This window comes from Melanerpes formicivorus, unplaced genomic scaffold, assembly GCF_026170545.1.
Source record: "Melanerpes formicivorus ecotype bairdi unplaced genomic scaffold, bMelFor1.0.p_v2 SCAF_7, whole genome shotgun sequence".
In the NCBI taxonomy this organism is placed as follows: domain Eukaryota; kingdom Metazoa; phylum Chordata; class Aves; order Piciformes; family Picidae; genus Melanerpes; species Melanerpes formicivorus.
Window position 1 is genome coordinate 8,353,692 of NW_027142359.1, and position 27,327 is coordinate 8,381,018.

General features: G+C 37.8%; 1 protein-coding gene across 1 annotated transcript in view; it reads right to left on the reverse strand.

The window, feature by feature from the left end:
* The window catches only part of KCNT2 (potassium sodium-activated channel subfamily T member 2), a 131,545-nt gene that overhangs the window by 39,682 nt on the left and 64,536 nt on the right, over positions 1-27,327 (reverse strand). The window contains exons 10-14 of the mRNA XM_068140886.1: positions 16,989-17,169; positions 14,698-14,862; positions 13,165-13,301; positions 7,883-7,946; positions 777-885 (exon numbers count right to left, since the gene is read on the reverse strand). Of these exons, the coding sequence (XP_067996987.1) occupies positions 777-885; positions 7,883-7,946; positions 13,165-13,301; positions 14,698-14,862; positions 16,989-17,169 (656 nt within the window). The remainder of the gene's footprint in view (positions 1-776; positions 886-7,882; positions 7,947-13,164; positions 13,302-14,697; positions 14,863-16,988; positions 17,170-27,327) is intronic.

The window sequence follows — 27,327 nt, forward strand, 5'->3', positions numbered from 1 at the left end:
TTTGTTTTCAGATTTTGTATGAATCGGCAATCTTTGCTTCCTTAGAATATCCTTCAAGAAAACTGAATTTTCAAAATTACAGTTAAAAAGGAAAGCTTGGCTTCTACTTCATATTTGTCTAGAGATGGGCAAAATGAGTTCATTACAAAAGTATCTGTGTGTTTTTGCACAAGAATATGTCTGTCTCTACGTACACATATATGTAAGTGTGTGTTTACAGAGAGAAAGAGAGACAGTGCAGAGAAACAGTGTCAGATTAAAACTGGTTATCTCTTCTTAAAATAGAGGATTTGTTTGGGTTCCTTAACATCATTTGCATTTTGTATCAGTTTCTAAGACACATTTTACTGGATATAGAAAATATATATGATGTCTCTTTCCACAGTGTTTCCCAGGATCCCATGAGAAGGTTGGCTTTTTTCATGTTTGTTGGATAAAATTTGGCCCATAGTAACAGTATGTTTTAGTAGACAGAAGTTATTTAAGGACATGGGTATAGCAAGCTACATCTATAATTACAGAATAAGATGTGTTCTATATATAAAATAACTTTGCTCTCTATATATACAAAAATCTTTAAAAGTGCTTATAAATAAGACTTCAATGTAAAATATGACATTTTACTATTGATAGCACATACACAACCCATGTTATTTTACCATGCTCAACATGCTGCTAACCAGTAAACATTCCGAGGGAATCTTCTTTTGTTTTGTTTATGAAACAAACTTCCAAATACTAAAAAGTGTTTCAAATGGCTGAAACCTTACACTTACCTGCAAACTTGATGTGGAATTTATTCTCAGGTTTTAGTATCTGGACATACAAAGGACAATTTGGAGCAAAGTCTTTAACTGCCCATGCTCTTAAAATGGTTTGATGATCCTAGAGTATGAATAAAGAGTGTGAGGTGATGAGAATGAAACATGAAATAACCATGTTACATTAGAAAAAGAGCCTCTTACCAGCTTGAATCCTTTGAAAGAAACTAATTTTGAAACTGTGTAACACCAGCTGGTGTGGATGTTTACATACATAAGCAATATCACATATTTTAAAAGACATATATATATATATATATACACATACATAAAAAAAAAATCCAGTAATTCTGCAGACACAGACAAGGCTGAGCTATTTTCAGTGTTCACCAACAAGGTCTATCAGCTCTGAGGCAGGCTTCAAGCAGAAGAATCACCAGCAGTGTATGATTTTAGACAGGGATAGCTTCAGATTAACTTGACCCATATAATCCCACAGGATCAGATGGGTGCAAAAAGAGCAGGTAAATCTTGTCCTGTTGCTTTCTTATCTTAGAGAGGCTGTGGAAACTGGTGCACGTCTCCAACAAAGGCAAAAAAATTAATATTGTCATCGATCATCAAAAAGATGATCTGAGAGCTATTCCATGCTCACACAGCAATGTCTGGAGGAGTGAAAAACTCTTAGGAGTAAAATGCTGCCTAGATGACTGCAGTCTTAGGACAGTGGTGAATGACATTACTCAGAGACCTGGGGCAAGTGGGACATTACAAGGATCTGCACTGGAACCTGTTTTGTTAAATATCTTTATCATGACTTGGAGGAGGTGAGAATGCACACTTGGCAGGTTTCCAGACAATACCAAAACTAGAGGGAACAGTCAAAACAGTTGAGGGAAGGACTGCCATTCAGATTGGCCAAGAGGAGACAGAGAAATGAGCTGGCAAGAACCTAGTGAAGTTCAGCAAGGGTGCGAGCAGAGTCCTGTCTGTGTGACTGAGTAACCACCTGCAGGTTTGCAGGCTGGGGGCTGTCTGCCTGGCCAGCAGCTTTGCTGGAAAAGGCCTGGGGTTCCTGGCAGAGAGCAAGCTGAGCATGGGCTGGAAGCAGAGGAGGCTGACAGCATCCTAGGCTGTTTTAACAGGACCACAGTGATGGAGGACAGTGATTATCCCCCTTTACCCATCACAAATTAGACCAAGACATGACACTTAGTTTGCAGGCCCTTATTAAGCAAAGATGTGTAAGCTGAACTGAGCTCAGCAGAGGGTCACCAAACTGGTCATGGGGTAGAAGCAGAGGCCCTGGAAGGAGAGGCTGAGGGAATGGAACCTGTTCAGCCTGTAGAAGAGATGGTTTCAGTGAGACCTGACAGCAATCCCTCTGTTACCTACAGATGGAGCCAGGCCCTATGCAGTGATGCATAGTTGGAAGACAAGGGACAATGATGTAAGTTGAAAACAGAGCTTCAGTTGGATACAAGAGAAACCTTTCCCCAGTGAAGACAGGCAGTAGAACAGGTTGCACAGAAAGGCCATGCTGCCTCCACCCAGGGTCACTTTCCACATCAACCTAGATAAAGCCCAAGGCAATGTGGTCTGTGTGCATAAATTACCCCTGTCGGACCAGAGACCTCCTGAGCTCTCTTCCAACCTCCATTTTCCTATGCTTCTAGTAAAATCTGTTCTGCCTGTTGGAATGCAGAATAGAGAGTTTGCTTCCACAAATCTTCTAATAAGGTATTCTGTTCCTCTCTCTTTCTGCAAGTGTTTGGAAGGGATGGCATTTGGATCAGGAAGAATTGTGTAAAAATTGAGCTGGTAGCGATAAGTCATGTCTAATTAATTAAGAATGTTGTATGAGATAGGTCCTTCTGCATTAACCATCAGGAATTGGAGTTTAAAATAGTAGATAAATCTAAAAAATACCAGTTCAATTAAAAAGAGAGCTACTTTTTTCTATAACATTTGTGTAACTGACGTCGCAATTTAGCCAGCTGCTGATCAAAGGATTCCAACAGATTTTTTCCAGTCTCTTTTTGTAATTGTTACCACATGTCAAGAGCAAGTTAACTGCAGGCTGAGTACTGCTATCCCATATTAGTAAACTATATGATAATGCATTCACCTATTGAATTTCATGAAATATGGCTAATTTCGGTATATCAGTCATCAAGTTGTTTGTTGGTTGCTTTTTGTTTGGTTTGTTGTGTTTGTGGTTTTTTTTATTTCAGAACTGAAAAGGAGTATTTGAGAGATGCATGTAGGAAGCAATACTTGGGTTGAAATGCCTAGTCATTAAATTGGTGGTATTAGAAGATAAAATATAAAGAATGATTCATTATGTTTGCAGCATCAGCAAGAAGAAAAGCTTTCAGACTCATGAACACAAAGGAGGAACTCTGCCAGGAATAGAGTGCAATTGACATTTTCAAACCATATTATTTTAATGTCAATTGAGATGTTAACAAGTACTTTTTCTACTAGAAATACATGAATGGAGTCATAAGGGGAAGACCTTCTGTGGATGCTAAAATACATTATTTCACATTTTTTGTTACTAAAAGATGATCTTGGAGCTATTCCTCTAGGCAAATGAATGCTCTCTCTCAGACAATATTCTCTGTGTTCACACACAGAATCATCGAATCATTCAGATTGGAAAATAGCCTTGAGATCATCAGGGTCTAACTACTAACCCTATTCTGATAAGTTCACAACTAAACCATATTGCTAAGTGCCACATCCAAACAACCTTAGAACGTTTCCAAGGACGGTGACTCATCCACCTCTCTGGACAGCCTGTTCCAAGGCCTGACTACTCTTGCAGTGAAAAATCTTCACATTTCTCCTCAGCAAAAAGGACTTATATATGTGCACATCATAAATGGAGAAAACGAGGGGGGAAAAATATGCTTCTATTCACATTATACAATATATGCTTCTTTGATAGATGAGGGCAAAAATATCTTCTGAGTAATTTCCATTCAACGAATTACAGTCAGTGATTGAAAACTGCCACTGGTACTGATGGTAATTAATACAGAGGTGATATTTAAGTTTATGTATTAAATGCTGGAAGCATTAAAATGGATGTAACAGGAAATTATATCATCAGAACTCAAAGAACAGCCTTGATTTAATATATGTTTTTAAATAGTTTTGTTAATTTAACTTTTTTTCATGCTGCACACCACTTGATACATGAGTTCTGTCTTCCTACACAATGCAGCCATCTTGTGATGCTGTTAAATCAGCATAATTTAGATTACCACTCATGTCATTACATTTGATTAACCAGAAGGGAACAAGCTCGAGCTCAACCATCTCTGAATTTTCAGAAAGCATCAGAGCAAAGCAGCAGTAGAACTGGTCTTTCAGACATTTATATAGCCTATGAATAAGTTATCTATAGGATAATTCCAAAGAGACTTCTCTTCCCACCCCTCTTTGAGTTAAATCATCAGGTGCAGTTTTTAAGCATCTTACTTTTGAGGAGCAATTTGCTGTAGGCAGTCCACTTGAAGTCACTGGCTAATTTTGTGTTGTGTGGCACATGCTACTACTGTTCTATACCCTCCAATCAATCAGTAAATAAATAGTCATCCAGACTGAAGTACAGTTATAACTGTATAACTGTATAACTGCATCATCTGGAAGTGAAACAGGTCTGTCCTGCTTGCTGTAGCAGATGAACAGCTTATATCTTGATCTGAGATGTCAAAATATCATTTGATACATCAAAATTTGGCAGAGCTTTTTCTTGCCAGAGAAGATAAAGTTTCTGGTAGGAGACTTTGGAAAGCTGACAAATTCCTGGTCTGACTGTTGAAGTTCTTACTCCTCCAAAGGAAAAAAGGAAGCAACTGGCAATTTTTATGAAAGAGCTGCATGTCACCTGTCACTGTATTTTTCTTCTGAGCTATAGCTGAGATCTGTGGATCAGATGTGACTTTGGCAATAAACCTTATTAACTAACAAAATAGCAAGCAATGGAGAGCCAGTGGAATCTATGGCAAATGAGCTGATCCTCTGCTGAGGACTGTAGCTAGGGAGATATAAAACGCTCATGAACTTTGAAAACTCCTATGAGTAACAGCAGCTGTTCCGGTCAGCAATTTCTTCAATGCATCTCTTAATTTTTGACAGCTGTCAGGCACAGGAGAGGATCCAAGGCTCTCCTAACAGGTTGTCAGCTTCTCAAGCACAACAGGCTGTAAAATAAGTTGTAGCTATAATGATTGATACTGGGATGACAACTGAACATTCAGCCCAGTGACAAACTGTAACCTTATGTACTGCTCCACTGAAGTTCTTAGCAGGGAGCAGAGCTGGAACAGCGTAAGAAATTAAGTCCGTTTCATTTCAGAGCTCTAGAGGGCAGTAAAATAAAACAAAACAATAAATTTTTTAAAAAGAGAACAGTTCTATTTTCTATTTGTGGTGCAAGTAATTGCACAGCCTGTAAAAAGGAAATCTGAGCAACAAGAACAAAAACAGAGAGAGGTGACATCTTGTTTAAAACTTAGATGACCCTCAGACTACCACTGCTACAGCTGAGAAACTGCACTATTAAGAGTAGCCAGCCAGTTATCCAATAGGGCAGTCTGTCCCAGAGGAAGGTAATAGGATTGTGTCTTTGGTAAGATCTGCCTGTTTGTATGCTCCAGACACAATGACAGATGAGATTTGATTATAGCCTGTACTGAAAGCTGAAATGTGCCAGGTACCATTTTGGTATTTCCATTTTGGTATGTCCCCTGAGGGCAAAGAGACTGCCTGAAGAGGGTTGTAGCTGGCCACAACTCAGAAACTAAAATTAGATAGTGGTGGTCAGAATGAATGGAAGCTTCATTTAGAATCCACTGTCTGCCCTGTAGGGAGCGTTCAGCAGAGTAAAAAATTGTCCTTTCTTTGTATAAATTCTGGAGAGGTTATGAGCAGAAATTAACAGCTTACCTCTAAGTGAATCCTCTATTGGTGCAGCTGTCCTTAAAGCTGCATAAAACTACCAAGAGCAATGTAAATCATACGCTCTGCTTGTATGGAATTTCTCATTTCTAAACATTTCACAACTGTCAAGCAGATTTTGTGAAATGAGATGCTGTAGTGAATTTATTTGGAACTTCATAGCTAATTTAGACAAGGTAGTTGGCTTTGGGCAGGGTATTTTTCACTCTCACAGTAGTTACTGGTATTTTCCCAGTTATTTGCAAGAACTGTTGCTTGTTCTTATCCTTAAGTGCCCCTAGCACCTCTGCCACTTCCAAACAGTTTGCTTGCTTGACTAGTCCAGGATTACTTGCTGCCAATTCAGTGTGTTTCAGGAGTTTATTGCTGGTTAATCAAATTCAGAGCTCTTAGTTCAGTAAGTTTGACTATTACATAGTAGGAAAAAAGAATTATTAAGGAGTTCAGTGGCTTTCTCCAATGATGAATCAAGTACAGGGTCTTTAGTTTTGAATAAAATATTTTTTTACTGCATGCTGGTAATTTACATAAAAAAGGGTTATTTTTTATAAGATTTTTTTTCTCAGGGCTCATTTGTCTAGCAAAGAAATAATCCTTTCTTTTTGCTAACTTATGTTTGCCACTTCATGTTTCTTCCTTCTCTGATAAGCCATTATGTGCAGGTATGGAAACAAGTAACTTTTGAAGGCAGATGAAGTAACTGTAGCAAGTGAAAGAATAGATTAAATACTGCCTACCTTATGCAAAGCCCTTGTTCCCCATGCTTTATTTGTTATCTGGTTTTAACATTTAGAAAATGCTATTTCTTGTCATGCAGCAGCAAATAATATATTTCAATGGAGAGAGCTTAAAACACAATTCAGTATTCAGTATCACTAAGGTTGGAAGAGACCTCAAAGATCATCGAGTCCAACCTGTCACCACAGACCTCATGACTAGAGTAGGGAGGACACTACTGCATGCTAGCTTGCTCTTGCTAGGAAATTTATAATCTGATATACGACTTAATCTGATCTTCCTCTGGAGGTCAAGATTGAACTCAATAGAGGCAAGTGTGCAACAATTTAGCATACAGTTCAAGCTGTGTTCATAAATCCTTCCTCGGTGGACTTATTTCCTGGATATTTGTGATCAGTAGGTAATGTCATTCATGTGAAGAGTTCTAGTGGATATTAAAATAGTTTTATTCTTTTATCACAGAAAATCTAACTAGAAGTTTTGTATTAGCAATTCCTCTGTGCACAGTAACTTACCTGACTGCAAATAACTAATAGCATGGTGGGGAAAAGGAAACTTACTGAAAGAATCTTGTCATTTTTACACATTTTAAATTGGACAATATGAAAGAAAAAAAAACAACTATCAAATATTCTCTGATATTTTGGCTATTTGGTAGCAGTCACTAATTTATAAAGTTGAATTCAATCTTTACCTTGTTATTAGTAAACTTTCAACACTTAATAGTTCTGAATGGAAATACCAGTCCATTTATACGTATCTCTTTTCTGATCTGATAAATATAGCTCTTTGAACTGGATATCTAAGCAAACACTGATATTAATCAAAGTAATTTGAGTAAGACTTATCTGACACAGTACTATCCTTTAGAATGATTAATGACCAAGAGTCAATACATCTATAAGGTAACATGGTAGTGTTTATAGGATATTCTGTTCACTGGAAAAAGGTGAGAATTCCTAAAAACTTAACTTTATTCATCACTTTTTTTTTAAGTACAGCACTTCTTACAGTACTTTAAAATATATATAACATACTGCATGAATGTATAAAAAAATTAAAATGTTTAATGTATAACTAAAACGTGCTGTAAAATCCTAACTTAGTAGGTAGGTCATGTCATCATGTCATTTACTTTCTAAAAAAATAGAAGTAGATAAGTTATGTGAAATGAGTCATTAGATCATGTTTCATAGATTTATGAAATCCTGGCTTTGTGGAATCCAATGGAAGCCTTTTCATTTTCCTAACTGAGAAGAAAAGTTCCTCCCACATGCAAAAAAATCTCTCTATAAATCAGCTAATTTTAATCTTCTGTTTGCAGAAGCCATCTCAGTCCCTCAGAGGGAATAGGGGCAGCAGCAGTATAACCAGCATGCACACTCAGTATTAGTTATTTCTTCCAAACTTACAGCTGCTGTCCGGTCCACCTCACAGCGGCTACTCAGGATGAAACAAGCTTCAGCATCATCCATTCTAGAAAGGGGAAGACAAGCTTGTTACATAATACCAATATAATATTTCCATGGAATTATATTTTGCACTTTATAGTGTTGTATGTTTATAAAAGCAGAATATAGAGAAAATTGGATCTGTTTGTTCTTATGCATTGTCTGAATGTCAGCAACAGTCACCCTCTGCACTAACTTGTGGTGTACCAGAACTTCATCACCACGTCCTGGGAAAATTTCTCTGGTGCCAGTAGAAGGTGTGCTAAGGTAATAAAAGCAGAGCAGCCTCAAAAAGGCTTAATTGGCAAAATAAATATTTATCTGTCACAAATATAAAAGGTGAATAAATACTGTGCATTGTTGTGTGCAGTCTGCATACTGTGTAAGGATATGATACGTACAAGTTGGTATTGATAAGAATGAATGAAACAGGGCAGATAATACAGACTTGTCTTGCCCATTAATAGCAGAAAGACGGGGAGATGGATTGAATAATGTGTTAAGGGATAAATAACTAACATTTCTGGTTATGTATGCATTAAATGAATTAACTTTTCATTTTATGACCTCTTTGAGAACTTTGAATGCCTAATTGCTCTCTAGTGGGTTCAACTGGTCATGTTATAAAAAGAGCGGTGCTGAAAGTGCACGGAAACACTGACTGAAGGTTTCATCCAAGTTTGCTTTTTCTCTCTTGCCTCAGGTCTTGGTATCTTTCACCAGTGAATCCCACTTCACTTACTGGTACATAGATGTAAAGAAATAGATACTTGGTTGGCCTCCTTGGGAAGACAGGACTTTCTGGACAATGAGCAACAGGGTGATCAGAATGGGTTTCTTGGGAAAGGGGAAAGTGAGAAAGAAGCTGGGGAAGATGAACAGGCAATTCACTGCTTACATCAATGCCATTCTGGAGTCTGGAATGGACCCTGAGCTTCCTAAATCTTTGGTTCCTCTGCTGCTAGCAAATAGAATTGCTAGTTGTTAAGTAATAGTTTAAGGGATTGAAGCCTAGGCTTAGACTGAGACCATTTCAGGTGTTGTACAAACACAGAACAAAAGGTCCTTGCATACAAACTCAAGTGACATGACAAAGGACAATACAAGTATATGCAAACATGGGAAAAAGTAAAAAATAGTGTGATGATGTCTGAATATCAAATGGTCACGGTAAAATGAGGTCACACCAGGTATCAGAGCAGAAAACCAACTGAAGAGAGGATGTAATTGAGAACATTGGGATTCCTTTACAGAATTTCTAAGAAATTCATCCTAGATTAAAGAGACAGCATGGGTGGAATCACAATGAGACTTGCATGCTAATTTCTCCTACATGTAGAAGAAAACAGCATTATAGACTTATGAGAAGGTAAAATCTGGGAGTTGCAGCCTAAGTGAGAATCAGGGGTCACTCCTTGATGTAATAAAGGGTAAGACATGGAAGGACTGATGATAATTGATGATCTGGATGAGGGGGTTGAATCAGTCATCAGCAAGTTTGCAGATGACACCAAGTGGGAGCAGATGTTAGTCAGTTAGAGGGTATAAAGGCTCTGCAGAAGGACCTCGACCGACTGGACAGATGGGCAGAATCCAATGGAATGGCATTTAACAAGTCCAAGTGCCGAGTGCTGCACTTTGGCCACGGCAATCCCATGAGGAGCTACAGGCTGGGGTCAGAGTGGCTGGAGAGCTCCCAAACAGAGAGGGACCTGGGGGTACTGATCGACAGCCACCTGAATATGAGCCAACAGTGTGCACAGGTGGCCAAGAGCATCCTGGCCTGCATTAGGAATAGTGCGGCCAGCAGGAGCAGGGAGGTCATAGTGCCCTTGTACTCTGCATTGGTTAGGCCACACCTTGAGTACTGTGTCCAGTTCTGGGCCCCTCAGTTTAAGAAGGACATTGAGACACTTGAATGTGTCCAGAGAAGGGCAACAAGGCTGGTGAGAGGCCTTGAGCACAAGCCCTATGAGGAGAGGCTGAGGGAGCTGGGATTGTTTAGCCTGGAGAAGAGGAGGCTCAGGGGTGACCTCATTGCCCTCTACAACTACCTGAAAGGTGGTTGTAGCCGGGAAGGGGTTGGTCTCTTCTCCCAGGCAACCAGCACCAGAACAAGGGGACACAATCTGAAGCTGCGCCAGGGGAAGTTTAGGCTCGAGGTGAGGAGAAAGTTCTTCACCGAGCAAGTCATTCGTCATTGGAATGTGCTGCCCAGGGAGGTGGTGGAGTCACCATCCCTGGAGGCGTTCATGAGGGGATTGGACGGGTCTAGTCATGAGGTCTGCGTTGATAGGTTGGACTCGATGATCCTCGAGGTCTCTTCCAACCTTAGTTATACTGTGATACTGTGAAAACAAAGCAACATACTACAGAGTGGTCTGAAGCAAAGGTTCAGGGAGTTGAGATTCTTTATGTCAAGAACAATAATACAGTTTTAAGTGAAGCAAAAAGGATAATTTGTTTTGAGAAAGCACTTGCAAGATGCAGGTTCAGTCTACATAGCATGCAGTATGACTCTGAGTTTATGATTCAGAGTAGGATACTGGTTTTATTTTGGTAGCAGAAATTAAGATCTGTTTACAACTGTCTGAAACTAAGCTAAAGTTGATGAATAGATATCAATATTGAGATGTCAGATAGTTTGGCCAACCTTTTGGGTTTTTTGACTACAGAAATAGTTATTAAATATGTATGTTTGTTGTGAGATCATTCAGAGAAGTATAAAGAAGAGAGAAGGATAAAGTCAGGTCATTGTAGATTCCCCATAGGCAGCTTGCAGAGTGAAAAAAACAGGGGAAGTGTCAAAACATTAAAGTACTTGCATAGGTAAAATCATTGCAACAAATGCAAATCAATATTTCCAAAATAGTAATGCCAAATGCAGCTGATGAGGAGAAGCAATGAAGAGAGGAGGTGCTTCTGAGCACTGATTAAGAAGAAATCGTGGGGGCCAGGGTAAGTAGTTTCAGCTAATCATGGGAGCAGAACTGTGAAGACAAGAACTTTAATGATGTTTTAAGTAAGAAAATTCAGTGCAATTAGATAGGATTTTTATGAGAACCAATGAGGTAACTAGGATTGACAGCATATAGAGATGGTTTTGTAAAGAAATGAAACCTCATATGAACATATTTGCCTTTTTCTCCAATGTTTTTTCCCAACTGCTTGATTCACTTCAGCTAGAGGTGGCAAGGATAATAACCTGAGATTAGCAACTATACATGGTGGCATGAAACACTAATAGCATCTGTGTTCAAAACATTTATTAGAACCTAGAGTATCCTTATGAGAAAAGTGTTATTAATGTCCTAACTGAAAGCGCTTTTTCAATTTCACCATTTTCATGTGCTAGAAAATTGAATCTGAAACAAAAAATAGGATGGCAGAAATTAAAGGTACTTTATATATTGAAGAGAAGTGTTGCAGAAGGAAAAAAAGTATAAAGTCAAGAAAAAGAGGATACTTGAAAAAAGATTAAGTTTTGTGATGGTTCACTAAAGAAAGTGGAAGGAGAAAGAAAAATATTTGAAGTCATGACAAAATATGGGAGAAAGCTGTAGGAGAAATAAATGAAGCATGGTAGGGTTATTCACTTTCTAGTGCTACTCTATATGGAGAATGAGAGCTGCTTTAATCAGTTACAGTGTGGTTTCTAATGCTGAAATAGCCACAAAGTTTCCAGCCATGCTGATGAGCAATATAGACATCAGAGTGATACCTGTGGAATTTGTTCTACTTTTCTGTTAAAACTGGGCACATGAACACTGTTCAGAGGGCACCAAAAATCTGTGAAGTGAAGCTGTCAAGGGTAGGAAGCTAGAACAAATACTGGTTTTGTAAAGTCAGATTGTGTACTGGGATGTATCAGGAAAAATACAGTCCTTAGTTAACTGACTATTCATTGCTCATGCAGTCAAACAAGTTTTGGGGTTCCTCTACTTTTTGGTGCAAATTTCATTGCGTTCTTTTGACATTGCCTCTCACACATTTATGTAAATTTTGATACTGAGACGCTTCTTGATTAGTTTTTGGTGGTGATAACTATTGCTTTTTTTATTAGAAGTTTACCATGTGTCTTGTTATCTTTTCAGTACATTATGTCCCTATTAAGAAGACATACAGTAAATGTCTTAGGTACTAGGCTGTATTTCATATTAAACGTTCTATTAAATTCACACTGCGCTTCTTCCCTCCAGACAGGTTGAAAATTATTCTCTGGCAGTTCCATGGTTGACTACCTCCAGGGTATTATAAGTGAAATTCAGGACTATCTTTAGGAAACAGCCTAATTTTTCTTTTCCTACGGTGTAGAACAAGAGCCAGCTAAATCTCCAAATGAATTACAGAAGCATCTCCAAATGAATACAGAAGCCGTTGCTTTTTTGGTGGCAACAATCTGAGAAGACAAATAACATTGCTCACCAGACTTCTCCCAGATCAGATTCTTAGAAATAACTCCCTTGGGATAACGAAGGCTGAGAGACACAAATACTCAGACAGGTATTGGCTTAATTTTATCTATCTATACTAGTTGCTGGATAAGTTCTTAGAAAGATCAATGCAGGTAAGTTAAATCAGTTATTTACTAAGAATCACCTTTCCCTCCCTTTGGAGAGTTTAAAGAGATGATCCTCCTACGTGAATTCATACCTTCAAGTGATTGAGTAGTGGTGGGGGGGTGTTGAGGAACTGTGCTTGACTGATGTGTTTTGATTAATGTCATTCACTATTAACTGGCAGCGAGGATTTTTTAAAAGTGGTGGAAGTTTGTGGTGAGAGAAAGGCCTTGAAAGAAGAAATATATGGAAAGAATAATATATGGAGGTATGGTGGAGTAGTTGCTTATACTACCAGACTCAGCTTAGGAAGAAAACAAAATTGCAATGGATTCAAAGGGTGATAATTATTTTTGTTGGGGTTTTTTTTTCTCCTTCAGTTGATCAGAGTAAGTGCCATCAAGTACACCATGTTTGCTCAAGGCACAGAAACGAACTGCAGAACTACTGGCTGTTCTGGAATTTTCTGTGTTGCTTTTTCATAAGGAATCACTTTGTTTCAATACCTTTAAAAACTGAGATAGAAAAGGCAATGATGCAGCAATTGTTCAGATGAATACTTGTTCCTTGAAACATGCCCTCTAGCTTTCCTTCTAGCATAGCTTTTGTTGATTGCCAAACTTGTTTATCAAACAGCATGAGTGAAACAAAAGTAAAAAACAATATTGATCAGCATTTGCCTACTTAGCTCTCAACAGGTCTTGATCTTTTAGTGCTGAGCCTTGCAGATAGATAACTCTTTGGGACCACATAGGGATTTGTAACACCCTCCGGACCTGAGCGTCCATCTCGGTAGGACACAAAATAACAACGTAATAGTCCTGTCAAAAAAATAAAGGGGAATAGTCATGTTATTTATTTACTTCTTCATGTTATGATTTAGTGTTGGTAGAATGAGCCAACAGAGACTCTGGATGTCAAAGAAGTCTTTGATAGTTCTCAACTTTAATTGACAAAAGTTATTTGAATACATGTGTTTGAAATATTGAATAATGAAAACTGCTAGACAGTTGTCCACTGCTCATAAAACGCTCCAGGATGGCAACCAGAGCCCATTTAGAAACATTTTTGTAGCCATATGACCATAACATTTTTTAGAGCAAATTTACATTTCTGTCATTCTAGCTGGGAAATGTAGCAAGTCTTCAACAATCAAAATGGAATTGTCTTTGTCCACATTTTTTCCTCTACATGAATGGGCAGATCCAAATACTGTTTCCCATGCTTCAGTCCTTAAGAAAAGTAAGGATGCTCTGAAGTACATGTGTGTGTACGAATGAAAAGGAGAGATAAATGGAATATTAAATGAGAGACTGAGATCTTAGGACAGGCTTGTCAGAGAAGTCTTTCTTAGCACACACTGATTTTTGCAGAAAGCTTAGTGCATTGAATCCAGTGTACCATCAGTGTTTTTCAGCTTCCCATTTCAGCTGTGAAGGAAATGTATATAAGCTCATTTATAATAAATAGTATAGGACTTTTCTTCTCTGTTTCCAGTGCATCACATTGCCCGACTCATTTCTTCAGGCTAGTTAACTGAAGTTGGGCTTTCAATTTGTGTTTGCATCTATGAAGAACTGGGATTTCTTTGTGCATTTGCTTATGCCTCCTACTAGCTAATTATTTGGGGGAATACTTTGTATTTGGGCTTTATCAAATTGCTGCTCAGCAATTTGAGGATTGTAGTTGGGATTTTTATCCTTTTTCTTTTTTTTTCACTACTTAATGAAGCATAATCCCACAGGTAACTTAGTAGAAGACATTGAGAATATTTGGTAAAAGAAATCATCTGTAGCAAGGGTATTGATAATGAATCCAAATTATTATCTCATATAAATAAGCTTTTATATTATCAAAACAATTCACATCACATATTTGCATTAGCGAGGGAACAAGTGCACACTCAGACAATCTCTTGTGTCTACATAGTCTTTCAAAGTCTTTCTTTAAAGTACATCTATTTATTTCTCAATCTTTCTAAAAGAACTACTATAATTCAACCAGACAGTAACTCGCTACTTAGTCTGTTTACTTCAATTCAAAATTAGTATCTCCATATTTCTTATTAGAAGTACAGATTCCCAATGCAGTCAGCTATTTCCAAATTCAGTTTTACAAACTAAACACCAGTTCAGTCTGCAAAAAAACAATAAATTAAAAAATAATGGGTTTCGAGTTTCTTCGTTGCTTCCTTTTTTCATTTGTAGAATTGCTCACCTGTAGTCTGGGGTGAGCATAGAACTCATTTAAGAAATCCATAAGTAAATCAATCTTCAGAGAGCTAACACACAGCACAACATGCTTTTCTGTCTGAGCTCTGTGCCTGCTGTAGTTACCACCAGACTTTTGTCTCTCCATCCACAAGTACGCCAGCTGTTCAAACTGCAAGAGATGGCAATTATCAGTGAAATGCAGACAAGAGCTGGGCACTACAAGCGCATCATGACATAATAGGGTTGCATTGTTCATCTCATGACTCTGTGTAAACTTAGCCCATGATGTCTTTTTCTTTGTAAAAAGTTCTTTAAGTAGTGAGTGAGGTGAATAATAAGGTGACTGACAAACATGGCAGTAGAGCCAGTCTCTACCACACACAAATAGCAGGGGAGATCTATGAAATCACAATAAATCTCAAGATTTTAGAAAAGAATTATGGCTCTACCTTATATCATTTATGTACATTAATATCTCTGATCTCTGTTTTTCCAGTCACGTGACATAAATGCTTCCCTCAAATGAAAGGTTAAATTTTCACACACTGAGTGTATACTGTGAGTACAGATACTCAGACAGAAGCATCATTTCACTTAGTTTGGGCAATAACTCATCTTGGAGATTTTATAATGTTCTGAAGGTGACCTTCTATATACTCTCTTATTTGTCTTATAAATTTAGATACAACTTAAACACATGGCAGCTGTGAATACAGCAAATTTGCCTTTACCAGCTGAACAATACATGCAGGCTGACAGTAAATGTTGCATTGCAAGTCTGAATCCTTTAGACCAAAGAGAATGCCGTAACAGCCAGTACCATTGCAGCAATCTGTAATAAAACATGCAAACACCTTTTCAAAGCTTCTTGTTAAGTAATAGGCATATAATACTGAGCTCAATTTAACAACATAGCTGTCTGATAGCTGCTTTTTCTCATCCACATTCAACTGATGGAGAGACTGAATTGTGAATAACAATCAATTTTGTATTACAGCAAGACAAAAGCTCAGGAGAGAATGCATCCCACATTCTGTGTTAAACTATATGAAGCACCATTATCACTACAAAGCTATAAAATAAAGTAGCTAATAATACGTAAATTTATGTGAAAGGGCAGTAAATTGCAAGTTATTTACTAGTACTGCAGAGCTCTTAAGCCTGAAAGGTGTCTGTAAGAACCACCTGAATGGTGAAATTTCTATTTCCTAAGAAATTCCAAAACTTTTAAAGTGTATTTTAATTTTCAATACCAAATTTCTACTGAGTGGAAATATATTTGTGTCACTGAATATGTTGGTGTAAGCAGAAATTACATAGTTAATTATAACTTAAATGTTCAAACAGCTTCAAGAAAATTAATGGTGAAAGCTTGAGCTTCCAGCTTCTCAGGCTTTTGGTATTGTCTGCTCACAGTGAGCGTTAGTTCACTGTGAAAGTAGCAGAGCTACTTTGGAGCTTCATGGTCTAGCAGCCATGAATCTGTCTTATCTACTATAAGCCTTGATAAGCATGCATAGTGTCTCCCCACATCTCCTTCTTGTGGTGCAAGGTTTGAGTGATGTTCAAGTGTGGGACAGTTAACAACTTGGCAGGGCTTCCCATGTAATCTCAGAGTTTCAGCCATCAAGCTTCATCTAAGGAGCTGCAAAATGTTTGGTACAAATTGGATTAAATTGACTCCTTGGATTTTCTTAATTCAGCCTTTCCTTTCTTAAACTGATAGAAATCCTAAACTGAAGTAGGCAATAACAATTCCCAACCGCGCTGTTGGCTTTGTGTGTGTGTATCCTGACATACACAGCTGTGAACCCAATTTGCTTGAGTTGCAGATTTAATAAGATTTTTTATTTAAAGTTAGCTCTGAGCTGTAAGTGTAAGAGAGGAAGTGGAGAAACCCAAGATTGGAAACAGGGAGAACCTGCAGAGGAAATGATATATTCATAAAGAAAGTGCTGGCTACAGTTGTTTGGGGTTTGTTTCTTTTTAATTACTCCATTAATAACAAACCCATATCTCAGGATGAAGTAAAGGTTTTGTGGAACATAAGAGGAACAGAAAGCTTTCATCAGCACTTAAAAACTATTATTAGTGCTCTGTTTTTTTGTATAAGTCTGGAATACAGGAGAACAAAGAAAGAAGGAAGGAAAAGAAAAACAAACAATAGGAGGTACAGAAGATGGGGATTTTTTCCTGGCATTTTATATACAAGATTAATAGTAACAAATAAATTACTTCACTTATTACTCTTTTGCTTTTAAAATAATTCTAAAGAGAAGAAAAATTCACATTTACCTGTATGGGCAACACCACAAGAGCAACACAGATCATAATGACAACAAGCAGCTTTGAAGGCCATATCTTGGGTGTAACATCCCCAAAGCCCACAGTGGAAAATGTCACTATGCAGAAATAAAGGGAGTCAAAGAGAGTCAACCTGTTTCCTGCTCGTTCCAGATGCTGAATTCCACAAATACTATGTAGAAAAGAATGAATAAAGACACGAAAAATAAAAACTGTACTTAGGGTCAGTTCAAGTTTGATAATTTAACGTGCAGAGAACTATTTATTTTCAGAATTGATAAACTGCTTAATATAGACATTTTTTTCCCTAAAGAAGAGTAAAAATTAGTATCAAACCAGAAGCGTGCTATTAATATTCAAATGCCATTTGTAATAAAAAAACCAATTTGTTGATTATTTGACTATGTTAGTCACAACTCCGTTGCTAGGTTTTGTTTAGTGGCTGTTGTGAGGGAGAGGTTGTATATAGAACACCATGGATTGATGCAACTCCTTTCTAAACCAGAACAAAACAGATGGTATACAATTGCCACCATTCAGAATTGTTTTATAAATCTCTTTTAACTTTTTCAGGGAGTTTGCTGCTATGGCCAAGAAAATGTACATACTGCTTTCTTGGAATCTGTCAGTCTTTCTGTTGGTCTCTACTCCTTTCTATGCCTGCAGTTACTAGCAAGAACTAGTTCTGAGAGTAGGTATTGCATACTAGAAGGATAATATTGCTTCAAATGAGAATTGACTGTCTAGAATAAACTGAATGTGAGAATTGCAGGCCATCGAATTGTCAGAAGAATAAACATCCTGGGTCAGCCTTCAGGTAGAAAGCAGAAGATGCCAACTGGTAGGAAGATTCTGCTTGCTGGAAGTACAGAACTTGGTTTTAGCAGAACAAATGAAGCTACTTCCTTCCAGTCACACATTCCTGTGAACTGGTAGTTACCTCTCTCGTGATCAGCACTGTGTTTATTCGGTTTTGAGAAGCAGCAGCAGAATCTGTCCACAGGTCTTACTGCTATTTCCTATGTTGAACACATTTCACTTTGAAAAAACACCGCCATAAGGAGCTTCCCAAGTTTCAAATATGATCTTCCCTAATATAGCAAAATTACTTAGATCAGTGCAGGCTTTTAAATCTTATTCAATCAATGTGAGATCCACCCTAAACACCTTTTTTCCCCTTGGAGTTAGTAGAATGATTTCCCCTCAGAGAACTAGAGAGATAACCGATAAATAATATTGTACTTTTTAGTAATTACTTTAGAACATACCAGAGATGATTTCTTCATATATGGTATGCAGATGGTAATAGTCACCATTAATATCTGCCATGGCAAGATCTTTGCATCACCAGGGAGACCCTGTGTTTATAACAGCTTTAGCAGTTGTTCTTCTGTTATCTGTTCTGTTCTCCAAAAATAATTTAGCTGTGGGCAGTGGCATTTCCAGAACATATGGATCAAATTCCCAGTTTCCTTTTCACAGTTCTAGCATTTGTAGTCTTCCCACATCTCAAAATGTTCCAAAAAAGGTGGAGTTTTTCACCCTGTTGTTTGAGTAAGTTTCATCCTTCAGTCAGAACTGATGCTTTTATATTCCTATCCAATTTGTCCCACATTTTTCACTGGAGTTGTACTCTAGACCTTCCATAATTTCACTGTTCCCAGATTTTCTGGTTTTTTTTTTCCTGAAAAAGGTCTATTATATTTTTGTGCCTGAAAATATTAACAGAAAGACTGTAAGGAATTATGCTAATGAAGTTCTCTTTTTGCCCGAGACAAGGAAATTTGTCAGCTAAATCCCTTCCCAGTGTTAATTTGAAGTAACGTAGTATACTGCAGAGCTATGCAAGCCATTTAGTATCATTACTCACAGAAGTTGCATGTCATTTTAAAAGCAGGATTGTGACAGGGTTTTAACTCTTAGTTGTTATTGTTCCTGATGACCTTAGTGCATTTTCTTCTCTTTAGTTGTCGTTTTTGTGGGTACATTTCTAAAACACATATCTTTGACTTAGGGAATTTAGGTTACAAGGGCGAGGAAAGCAGCAATTGCACTGAGCCAGTGATACAGTTCTCACATACCAGGACTACTACACCACACCACTGAGTGTGTTAAGTATCTGCAGATGGTGTGGTGTTAAAACATAATGCATGATCCTACCCTTGGTAGAAATGCTGGGGTTTTTTTAATGATAGTGCCTGTGGAACTGCTAGGTGTTTGTATATGTAAAAGGGTCAGTTTTACATTTTGTAGCTGACAGGATGGATTCAATTGCAATAAAAATTTGTACCCTATGGTATGGGGTTTTTTACACTTTCAAGAAATAAGAATTGTGTATTCACTTTTTGTTCCTTTTGTGAAACCTTAAGAAAAATCTTAATAGCTTCCTGATACGAAGACTCAAGTCTTGGTGAAGGAGATACTACCTTTATTAGTGCTATTAGCTTTCCATAGCCAGCCCACTCATTCTTACTTAAGCTTAACTGAAGTAAGTTACTATATGATGATCCACTTCAGCTTTTTCTAACGGAAAGGTAAAATTTCCATTTAATTTTTTGAGGTCAAGATTTCATTTCATCAGCTGTACTCCCTTATAGTCCTACATACGCCCATTCCTCGAAGCCATCAAAACCATTTTGTGCCTGATCCAAAATGTTGTGGATTCAAGCTGTTTCTCATTGAACTCAGTGGGTATGAGCCAGAGCTTCTCACATTTGGTTAACAATATTAAAGACGTGGGAGCTATTTCTTCTTTGATGAAGTATAAAATCAGCTCTTCTTACAACTTGTTGAACAAATGAGGTTTTTTTCCTCAAAATCATTTGCATCTTATTTGCAGTTCTACCTAATTGTACTTGAAGCCCTAACCCTGAAAACAAAGAAATGATAAATCCAAAATTAGGTTATAAAGTCTTAATTTTAGTCGATGTTTTGCTGCTCTTTTGTTTTCACTAGAGCTCGAGATCACAGAACTGCAGGGAAAACCTGATTTTCGAGAGACAACTTTATGAAAGTCTAACTACCAAATTAAATAGTACCTCTTTTACTCCTCCTTCAAGAGTATTATACTTTAACCTCACCATCACTGCCTCCAAAGAAAGTTTACTTCTGCATCTACAGCATATACCAATCTATCTGGGTTACCTGATCACACTGAATAGACACAGGGCAGTGGAAAGTTATTGGATTCCCAAGTCCACACGGAGTAGTTACTTCATTCACCACAACTTACTGACTTCTTTTAATATAACCTAATCCATTATATGAATAGTAGTACTGACTTATTTACTTCCTGTTAATTAAATGTTAAACAGCATTTTAAAGATATGCATAAATACTGCATGTACTAATACAGGGAGCCTATGTTCTTGTCTGCTTTCCTAACATAATGAAATATGCAGTAACTTGGACTTCATCCCTTGGCCATTTTTCTGGTTTACAGTGGTATTTTTATATCATCATTCTTGCTTGCTTCCTCCTCCTCCTCTTCCATCCCACGAAGAAACAATAATTTACTTGGTCACCTCTGGATAAATATAATGGTTTCAAGCAGAAAAAGGGCAATGTTCACACAGACTTGTTCTTGTGGAGAAAATAAGTCATTGTAATAGTAAATACACTGAAAATACCTAATTAAAGCATAGGGCCCAGTTCAGCACTATCTATATCAACTTTAGGTTTCCTTTAAATTCAGCAAGGCTGTCTTTTCACAGCGGATCCACATGAGCAGTTAAAACAAAACAAAATTGGAGATTTAATATTACTAAACCTAAATTTATTACAAAACTACTAGAGAACAGAAGTGTGATTTCAAATGCTCTACTACTACTGCACTTGAAAAGCAAAAAGTAAAGATAGTAGCATATAATCTCTGAAGAACAGGCATGTTTACTTTAGGTATCATTTGAACTTTTGAGAGTTCAATCTTCGTTTTACGGGAAGTTGTTTTTCTCATTCCAGGAATCTCTGTTTGCTTGGGTGTTGCACATGCCAAAACTAACTACTGTTTGTAAATAACTAATTGCCAAAGGCAGGACAGAAATACTGTAGAGTAAATACACGTCCCAAATGTTAGTTATATTTTCCTTATGAGACACTACTGTGCTGTGTAGTCTGGTCCCACAAAAGGTGAAGGTGTTCCTAACCACCTTATATATGACCTAAAACCCTAATGCTTTGTGACAGAACCTCTAATTCTTGTGTAAATATTGAAGACGAGGCACGGGGCAAGGGATGAGCATAAACTACATTAAGTGAACAAGTGAGGAGACAGTCAGAAAATACTCTGACCAATAATAAAATATCTATCCTATCCAAACACTGTGAAACTGAGGTTTTAAATAGCTGAAAACCAAATGCTCAATGTGATATTTTATTGTCTTTAATAAAACCTGTTTTTTTTCCTAGACATTTATTTTCTGAAAAATACATTTCCATAAACAGCATTAAAATAGGGGGGGGGGAAATGTTTTTTTTTTTTTTAAATGGCCTGGTTTAAGTAGAAGTACCATTCCCAAAAATGTTAACATGACAGAATCTGGTACAATATATCACATATAATATATAAAATTTAAGAATTATAGTAAGTTCCAAGACAGTGAAAGGAATGAGGGAGAAATACTGATGAGACTTGATGGGGTGCTTGGTGCCATGGTTTAGTTGTTTAGGTGGGTTGGATTGGTTGATGGGTTGGACACGATGATCTTGAAGGTCTCTTCCAACCTGGTTTATTCTATCCTTGTCACTGATTTGCAAGAATATTAAGGTTCTTATGCTGTCTTTAAAGTAAGTCAGCAGAGAAGTACACTTCTTATACTTAGTGGGTAACAAATGAAGTAAATCATGCTGAAATGTATTTACTAACTGGGTCCCAAAAAACCACAAACCTCCACCAAGAAACCAGATACTGCTGGCCATTGTGGCTTCTTAATACTGTAGGACAAAACAAATGCTACAAGTATCTTGGCCACTTTTGCAACTCTAATGCCACTTCATAGAATTTTTTAGGTTGGAAAAGTCCTCTAAGACTGTCAGGTCCAATCATTACCTAACTCTACCAAGTCTGATGCTAACCCATGTCCTTCAGCACCACATCTCTTTGTCTTTTAAACACCTCCAGGGACAGGTTTCAACCACCACCCTGTGGAGCCTATTCCAGAGCCAGTGTTTGAGAACCCTTTCAGTGAAGAAGTTTCTTCTAACATCCAATCTAAACATCCCTGGTTCAAATTGAGGCCATTTCCTCTTGTCCTATCAATTGTTGCTAGGGAGAAGAGATGTACATCGACCTCAATACAACCTCCTTTCAGGTAGTTGTAGAGAGAGGTCTCCCCTTAGCCTCTTTTTCACCATGCTAAACCACCTCAGTTCCCTCAGCTGCTCCTTACCAGCCTTGTTCTCCAGAACCTTCACCAGCTTTGTTGCCCTTCTCTGGACCTGCTCCAGCACCTCAGTATCTTTCTTGTAGAGAGGGCCCCAAAATTGAATCCAGTGCTCAAGGAGTGGCCACACCAGTGCTTCAACTGACACTCCAGTGTGTCTACTTTTCCAGAGTATTTGCTTTTCAGAAACCAGCATATGTTTTCATACAGTAGACTCACCTTTTTTTTTCAGAATCACGGTAGTGAAAGACTCAGATTACCTCAACAGGTGTTAAATCAAGCTCTTTAGCTCTGTGGGACTTTGAATACAAGCTGATGTAAAGGTGCTGAACTCTTTCTTTCACTACACAGCAAGCCCACACGTTAGAAATGAATTCCGAATTTCTCTTCAGCTGGAAAAGTCCTCTTTTCATGCACTGCAACTGTATCTTTTTCTTAAATGGTGGTGTTTGATGATACCATTATTGTTTACCCAAGGCATCTAATATATGTATTTTCTTTCCTCAAATATCAGTACATTATACTCAGCTAATGGTTGCAAAAGCTCAACTTATAAAAATAAACTTCCACTGCCAAGCCACGTGGCTTCCTGAAACTGCAGAACATCTTGTTAAGCAGAACAGGATATTATGAAATGACCAATTGTATATAAATGTTTGTTGAAACCGAGTGGGAACCCTTCTATTCCTGATGCTGCATTTGGTAAAATGAGAAGTGAGCTGCAATGAAACAGCTCTGGTCACTGAGGCTGCAGAGCCCCACTGTGGGCAGGATTCACCTCACTGCATTTCCATAAAAAGATCTGTGCACATTTCAGTCTCTGAGTCCAAATAGCTATCTGTATTTCCACATGCTTTCAGATTGACACAGAGCTTTGGTGGTAAGGAAAGTAAACCTTAGCATTCTAACTTCAGTGTGTCAATACCAGTGCAGCTAAGAGCCTGCTAGTCTGAGATTCTGGACTGCTCACACAAGGGGTCAGTAACTATGCAGAATCATGCAGTCAATACTTCAAACACCAAACAGTCTTCACCTGAAATGTGTTACAGAATTAGGTAATGTTACAGACCTGTTCTTTCTGAGGAAGAATAGTTAAGTAATACACTTGTAATGGTAAAAAAAATATATGTACTGTGATGGGAAATTCAAATGCATGCTTCTAATTTAATATACCAAATATGTTATGCTTTAGAACCTGAAGCTTAATGTTTCTTGCAGTAGTTTGGAAACACTCACAAGAGTGTAACAGTTGTTATGCAAACCACCCACATTCCCTTGATCAAACTGAATAAACAATTGGAAGATTTGTTATTCAAATATTTCTTAAATGTGCATAAGAAGCAACCAATCCAGAATGTAGAATCAGGATAGCAGTTGGAGACAGAGGTATTGATTATGACCAGGTTTAAATATATTTAATTTCCTAGTGACAGAATGCAGTTCAAAGTATGAAGAAATGCTAAAGAATGCAATCTAGCTCCAGGACTCTGTTAGGATGTCTGCTGAAGGTAGGTTTGTTTTGAGGTAACTCACTGAAGATTCTATTCACTTTCTGAAGCCTGGTATTGTACCACTACAGAAATTCTTTAGTTATATACTTGGCAGATTTCAAAATGCTGAACTTGGACTTTAACTGTCTTTAACCACAGAGCCCTGGCTAAGAGATGCCAATAGTAATAAAGAAATGGAAACTCAACCTTTTAAACCTCAAAGATCAGGTTCTACTATGGAAACAGCACCAATTTTTTATCATTATTTGCTCCTTTTTGAAGGAAGCAGTAATTATTGATTAGACTGCTACTGGTGATAAGGAAGATCCAGTTCCGTCTCTGTCCTCTATGACTGTGAATTCAAATCCACATTCTGTTGCTTTCCTCTTTATGAAAGCGATATAGTAAGAAGCAGCAAACAGATTCTCAAGTTGGAAGGATGAAGTTTCTAGAAGGCCTTACACAGAAAAAATGGCCAACCACCACATTGGATTAGGCAAAATTCTGTCCTGCTTCTTCTGAGAGAAGAAAGATTGTTTTTTAAATGAGAGAATAAGCAAAATCATAATAGATTCTCCTCAAAAATACTCCCCCTCCAATAAAAGAACTTGCAATTCAGTATGCATACCCTAGCTCTGGTCCAAAAGCAAACTTTCTCTGATGGACAGTGGATCAGCTCTGTGTCCGTCCTAGCCTAGGTACACTTCAATCTCATTACAAACACTTATCTGTGGTAAACTAGCCTGCAGTTCCTGACCTTGAATACATCCAGGGATGGGGCCTCAACTACCTCCCTGGGCAACCTGTTCTAGTGGTAGAGAACCTGTTCCTAACATCCAATCTAAGCATACTCTTCATTAACTTCAAACCGTTGCCCCTGGTCCTGTCAATGTAGGCCTTTGCAAACAGTCCCTCTGCAGCTTTTTGTAGCCCCCTCTTCAGATACTGGAAAGCCACTATTAGGTCTCCCCAGAGTCTTCTCTTCTCCAGGCTGAGCAACCCCAGCTCCCTCAGCCTGTCCTTGTTTGAGAGGTGTTCCAGCCCCTCAGTAATCTCCATGGTCTGTCTCTGGACCCACTCCATCAGGTCCATGTCCTTCTTCTGTTGAGGGCTTCAGAGCTGGATGCAGTACTACAGGTGAGGTCTCACCAGAGCCAAGTGGCAGAATCACCTCTCTTGATCTGCTGGTCATGCTTCTTTTGATGCAGCCCAGGATGCTACAAGTTAGTCACAAAATGACCTAACTCAAGTCATTGCATATTTTAACAACAAATGGATTGAAATTAATTGATAAGTATTCATTTTGACTTACACTACACTCAAAACCTGACAACTTCTCCTTTCCTAGTTCCACGTAGGACAAGCTTTTTGTGGAATAGCAATTTGGAATCTTCCTGCTAGTATTCTTTCATTTCTGCTGGTCAACATTGTCTTATTACCAGATTTTGCCATTTCCTTTAGTTCTCAAGGATATTCATCACAGATCTTCCTTGTACTTCCACCCGGTTTTATATCTCTTTGATAGCCTCTCTTTTATTTGCATTGTGAATGCAACTTTCCTGCTGCTCTCACTGCTATTAAAATAGCTGCTTCAGGACAAGCCAAGTTATCTTCCTGCACTTACAAGTTTTTTTTAAACACCTTAAACAAAAATTAATTTCTCAGAAATTTACAGATGAGTAATATTCAGGAAGAATGGTCTTTCTTGCACTGCTTATCCTACTGTGAAACTCAGACTGAGTAAATACAGGCTGCAGCGAACTAAAACTTGCAAGTGATTCACAGCAGGTACCGCTTGTCTTATCTGCCTTAATCACAGGCATATGGCCCTTTGGAAAGCTGACAGGTGAAAAATTTTCCTTTCCAGCTTAAATTTCCCTAAAATATATAATATATATTCCGTTGTAGAGTTATATCCAAGCTCTGTCAGAATGGAGTTCTATTTGTAGACTTGGAAGGAACTGCTGCCTTATTTATATCTCACTCACAATCTTTTAATATGCTACTGCAGTCACTCCTCACTGTATGCATTAAGCCCATCACTTTCCAGAAAATTGTCATCCATGTTTGTTTTCATCACCAATTGTATAAAAGGGCTGCAGAGTGTAACAATTACAATCTTCATCACTAGAAGACATGCAGAACTGATATCAGAAAGCTGATTTTTCCTGAGCCAGATCTGAGGCCACCTTGAAGCGTGGTCTTCCTCACAAATTGTACCCTCCTCAGTCCAGGTCCTGCAAGTCTATCTTGAGAGTGATTATTCCATATAGAATTATTTTGTATGTGATGTATAACAACGTAAGAAAAACTAGTCATGGACTAGTCATGGATTATCACTAGAATGGAATATTTCTCTTTATTAGAAACAGCATTTTATAAATTTACTGACCTTATAGAGTCTTTTATTAGGCATCTAAAAGGGAGAAAAAGCACTTATTGAGAAAAACAATAAAATATGCATTTATAAAACTAAAGGGTGAATAAATAGAAGACCCAGACATGTAGGCTAGAAGCCAATGAGAAGTATCTCTTTCTCATGGCAGCTGCTTGCTGTGCTTTATATAATCTTTCTGAGAACAAAGGGGAGAGGTTTGCAGATAGGGAGAGGAGACAGATGGAACATGATGGACTTACTTAAACATTTTGAGAAGCCCAAATGAAGACTACTATGAAATGCTATCATTTTGTAGGAACAGAGAGATAGAGATCTGTTGTGCTCCTCTTACTGCACAATGTTTAGGCTTACAATGAGGAGTTCATTCTGCAGATGAATATTTATAGATCAGTGAGCACAAATGCTTCCTAATAACTTAAATGAGAATGTAATCTACTCCATTTTAGTTATTCTTATTTTGCTATTATTTACCTTTCAAGAAGTTTTATAAACTTAAGATGGTATTTTAAATAATTGTTCAAATGCTGAGCAATGAACATAAGCACATTCTCCAGCATTTTTAACAATAATTTTTAGAAGTGAAAATAACAGCCTTGCACATTATTTAGATTACAAAGATCTGCTGTTTTAAAATGCAGTAATCTCCTTATATTTATAAAATGAAGCAAGAAGACATATTTGTTCTCCAAGCCACCTTTACAGACGAGGACTTTAGTTAATGGGAAACTTCCCATTGCTCTCCCTTCTGGAAAACTAAACTTCAGAAGGAATGTTTCAGGTAAAGAAAAGGCTGTAGTCAGATCACATTGAATCAGTTGTTTACACTTATACTTCGAGCTGCCCTGTGAAATCGCTGACTCATTGATGTTCTTTTCTCTGTTAGCATTATGAGTATTTCCCTTCAGTGTCTTTATGTGCACAAATAAGGCATCCTTTAAACTTATTTCATACACATAGGTGTTGTCAGTGTTGGCACCTTTGCCAATGAGGTCACCTACACAGAAAATAATGGCCACTAGTTATTGTCAAAGCTGTAGCCTCCTTGCCAACATTAGAACCAG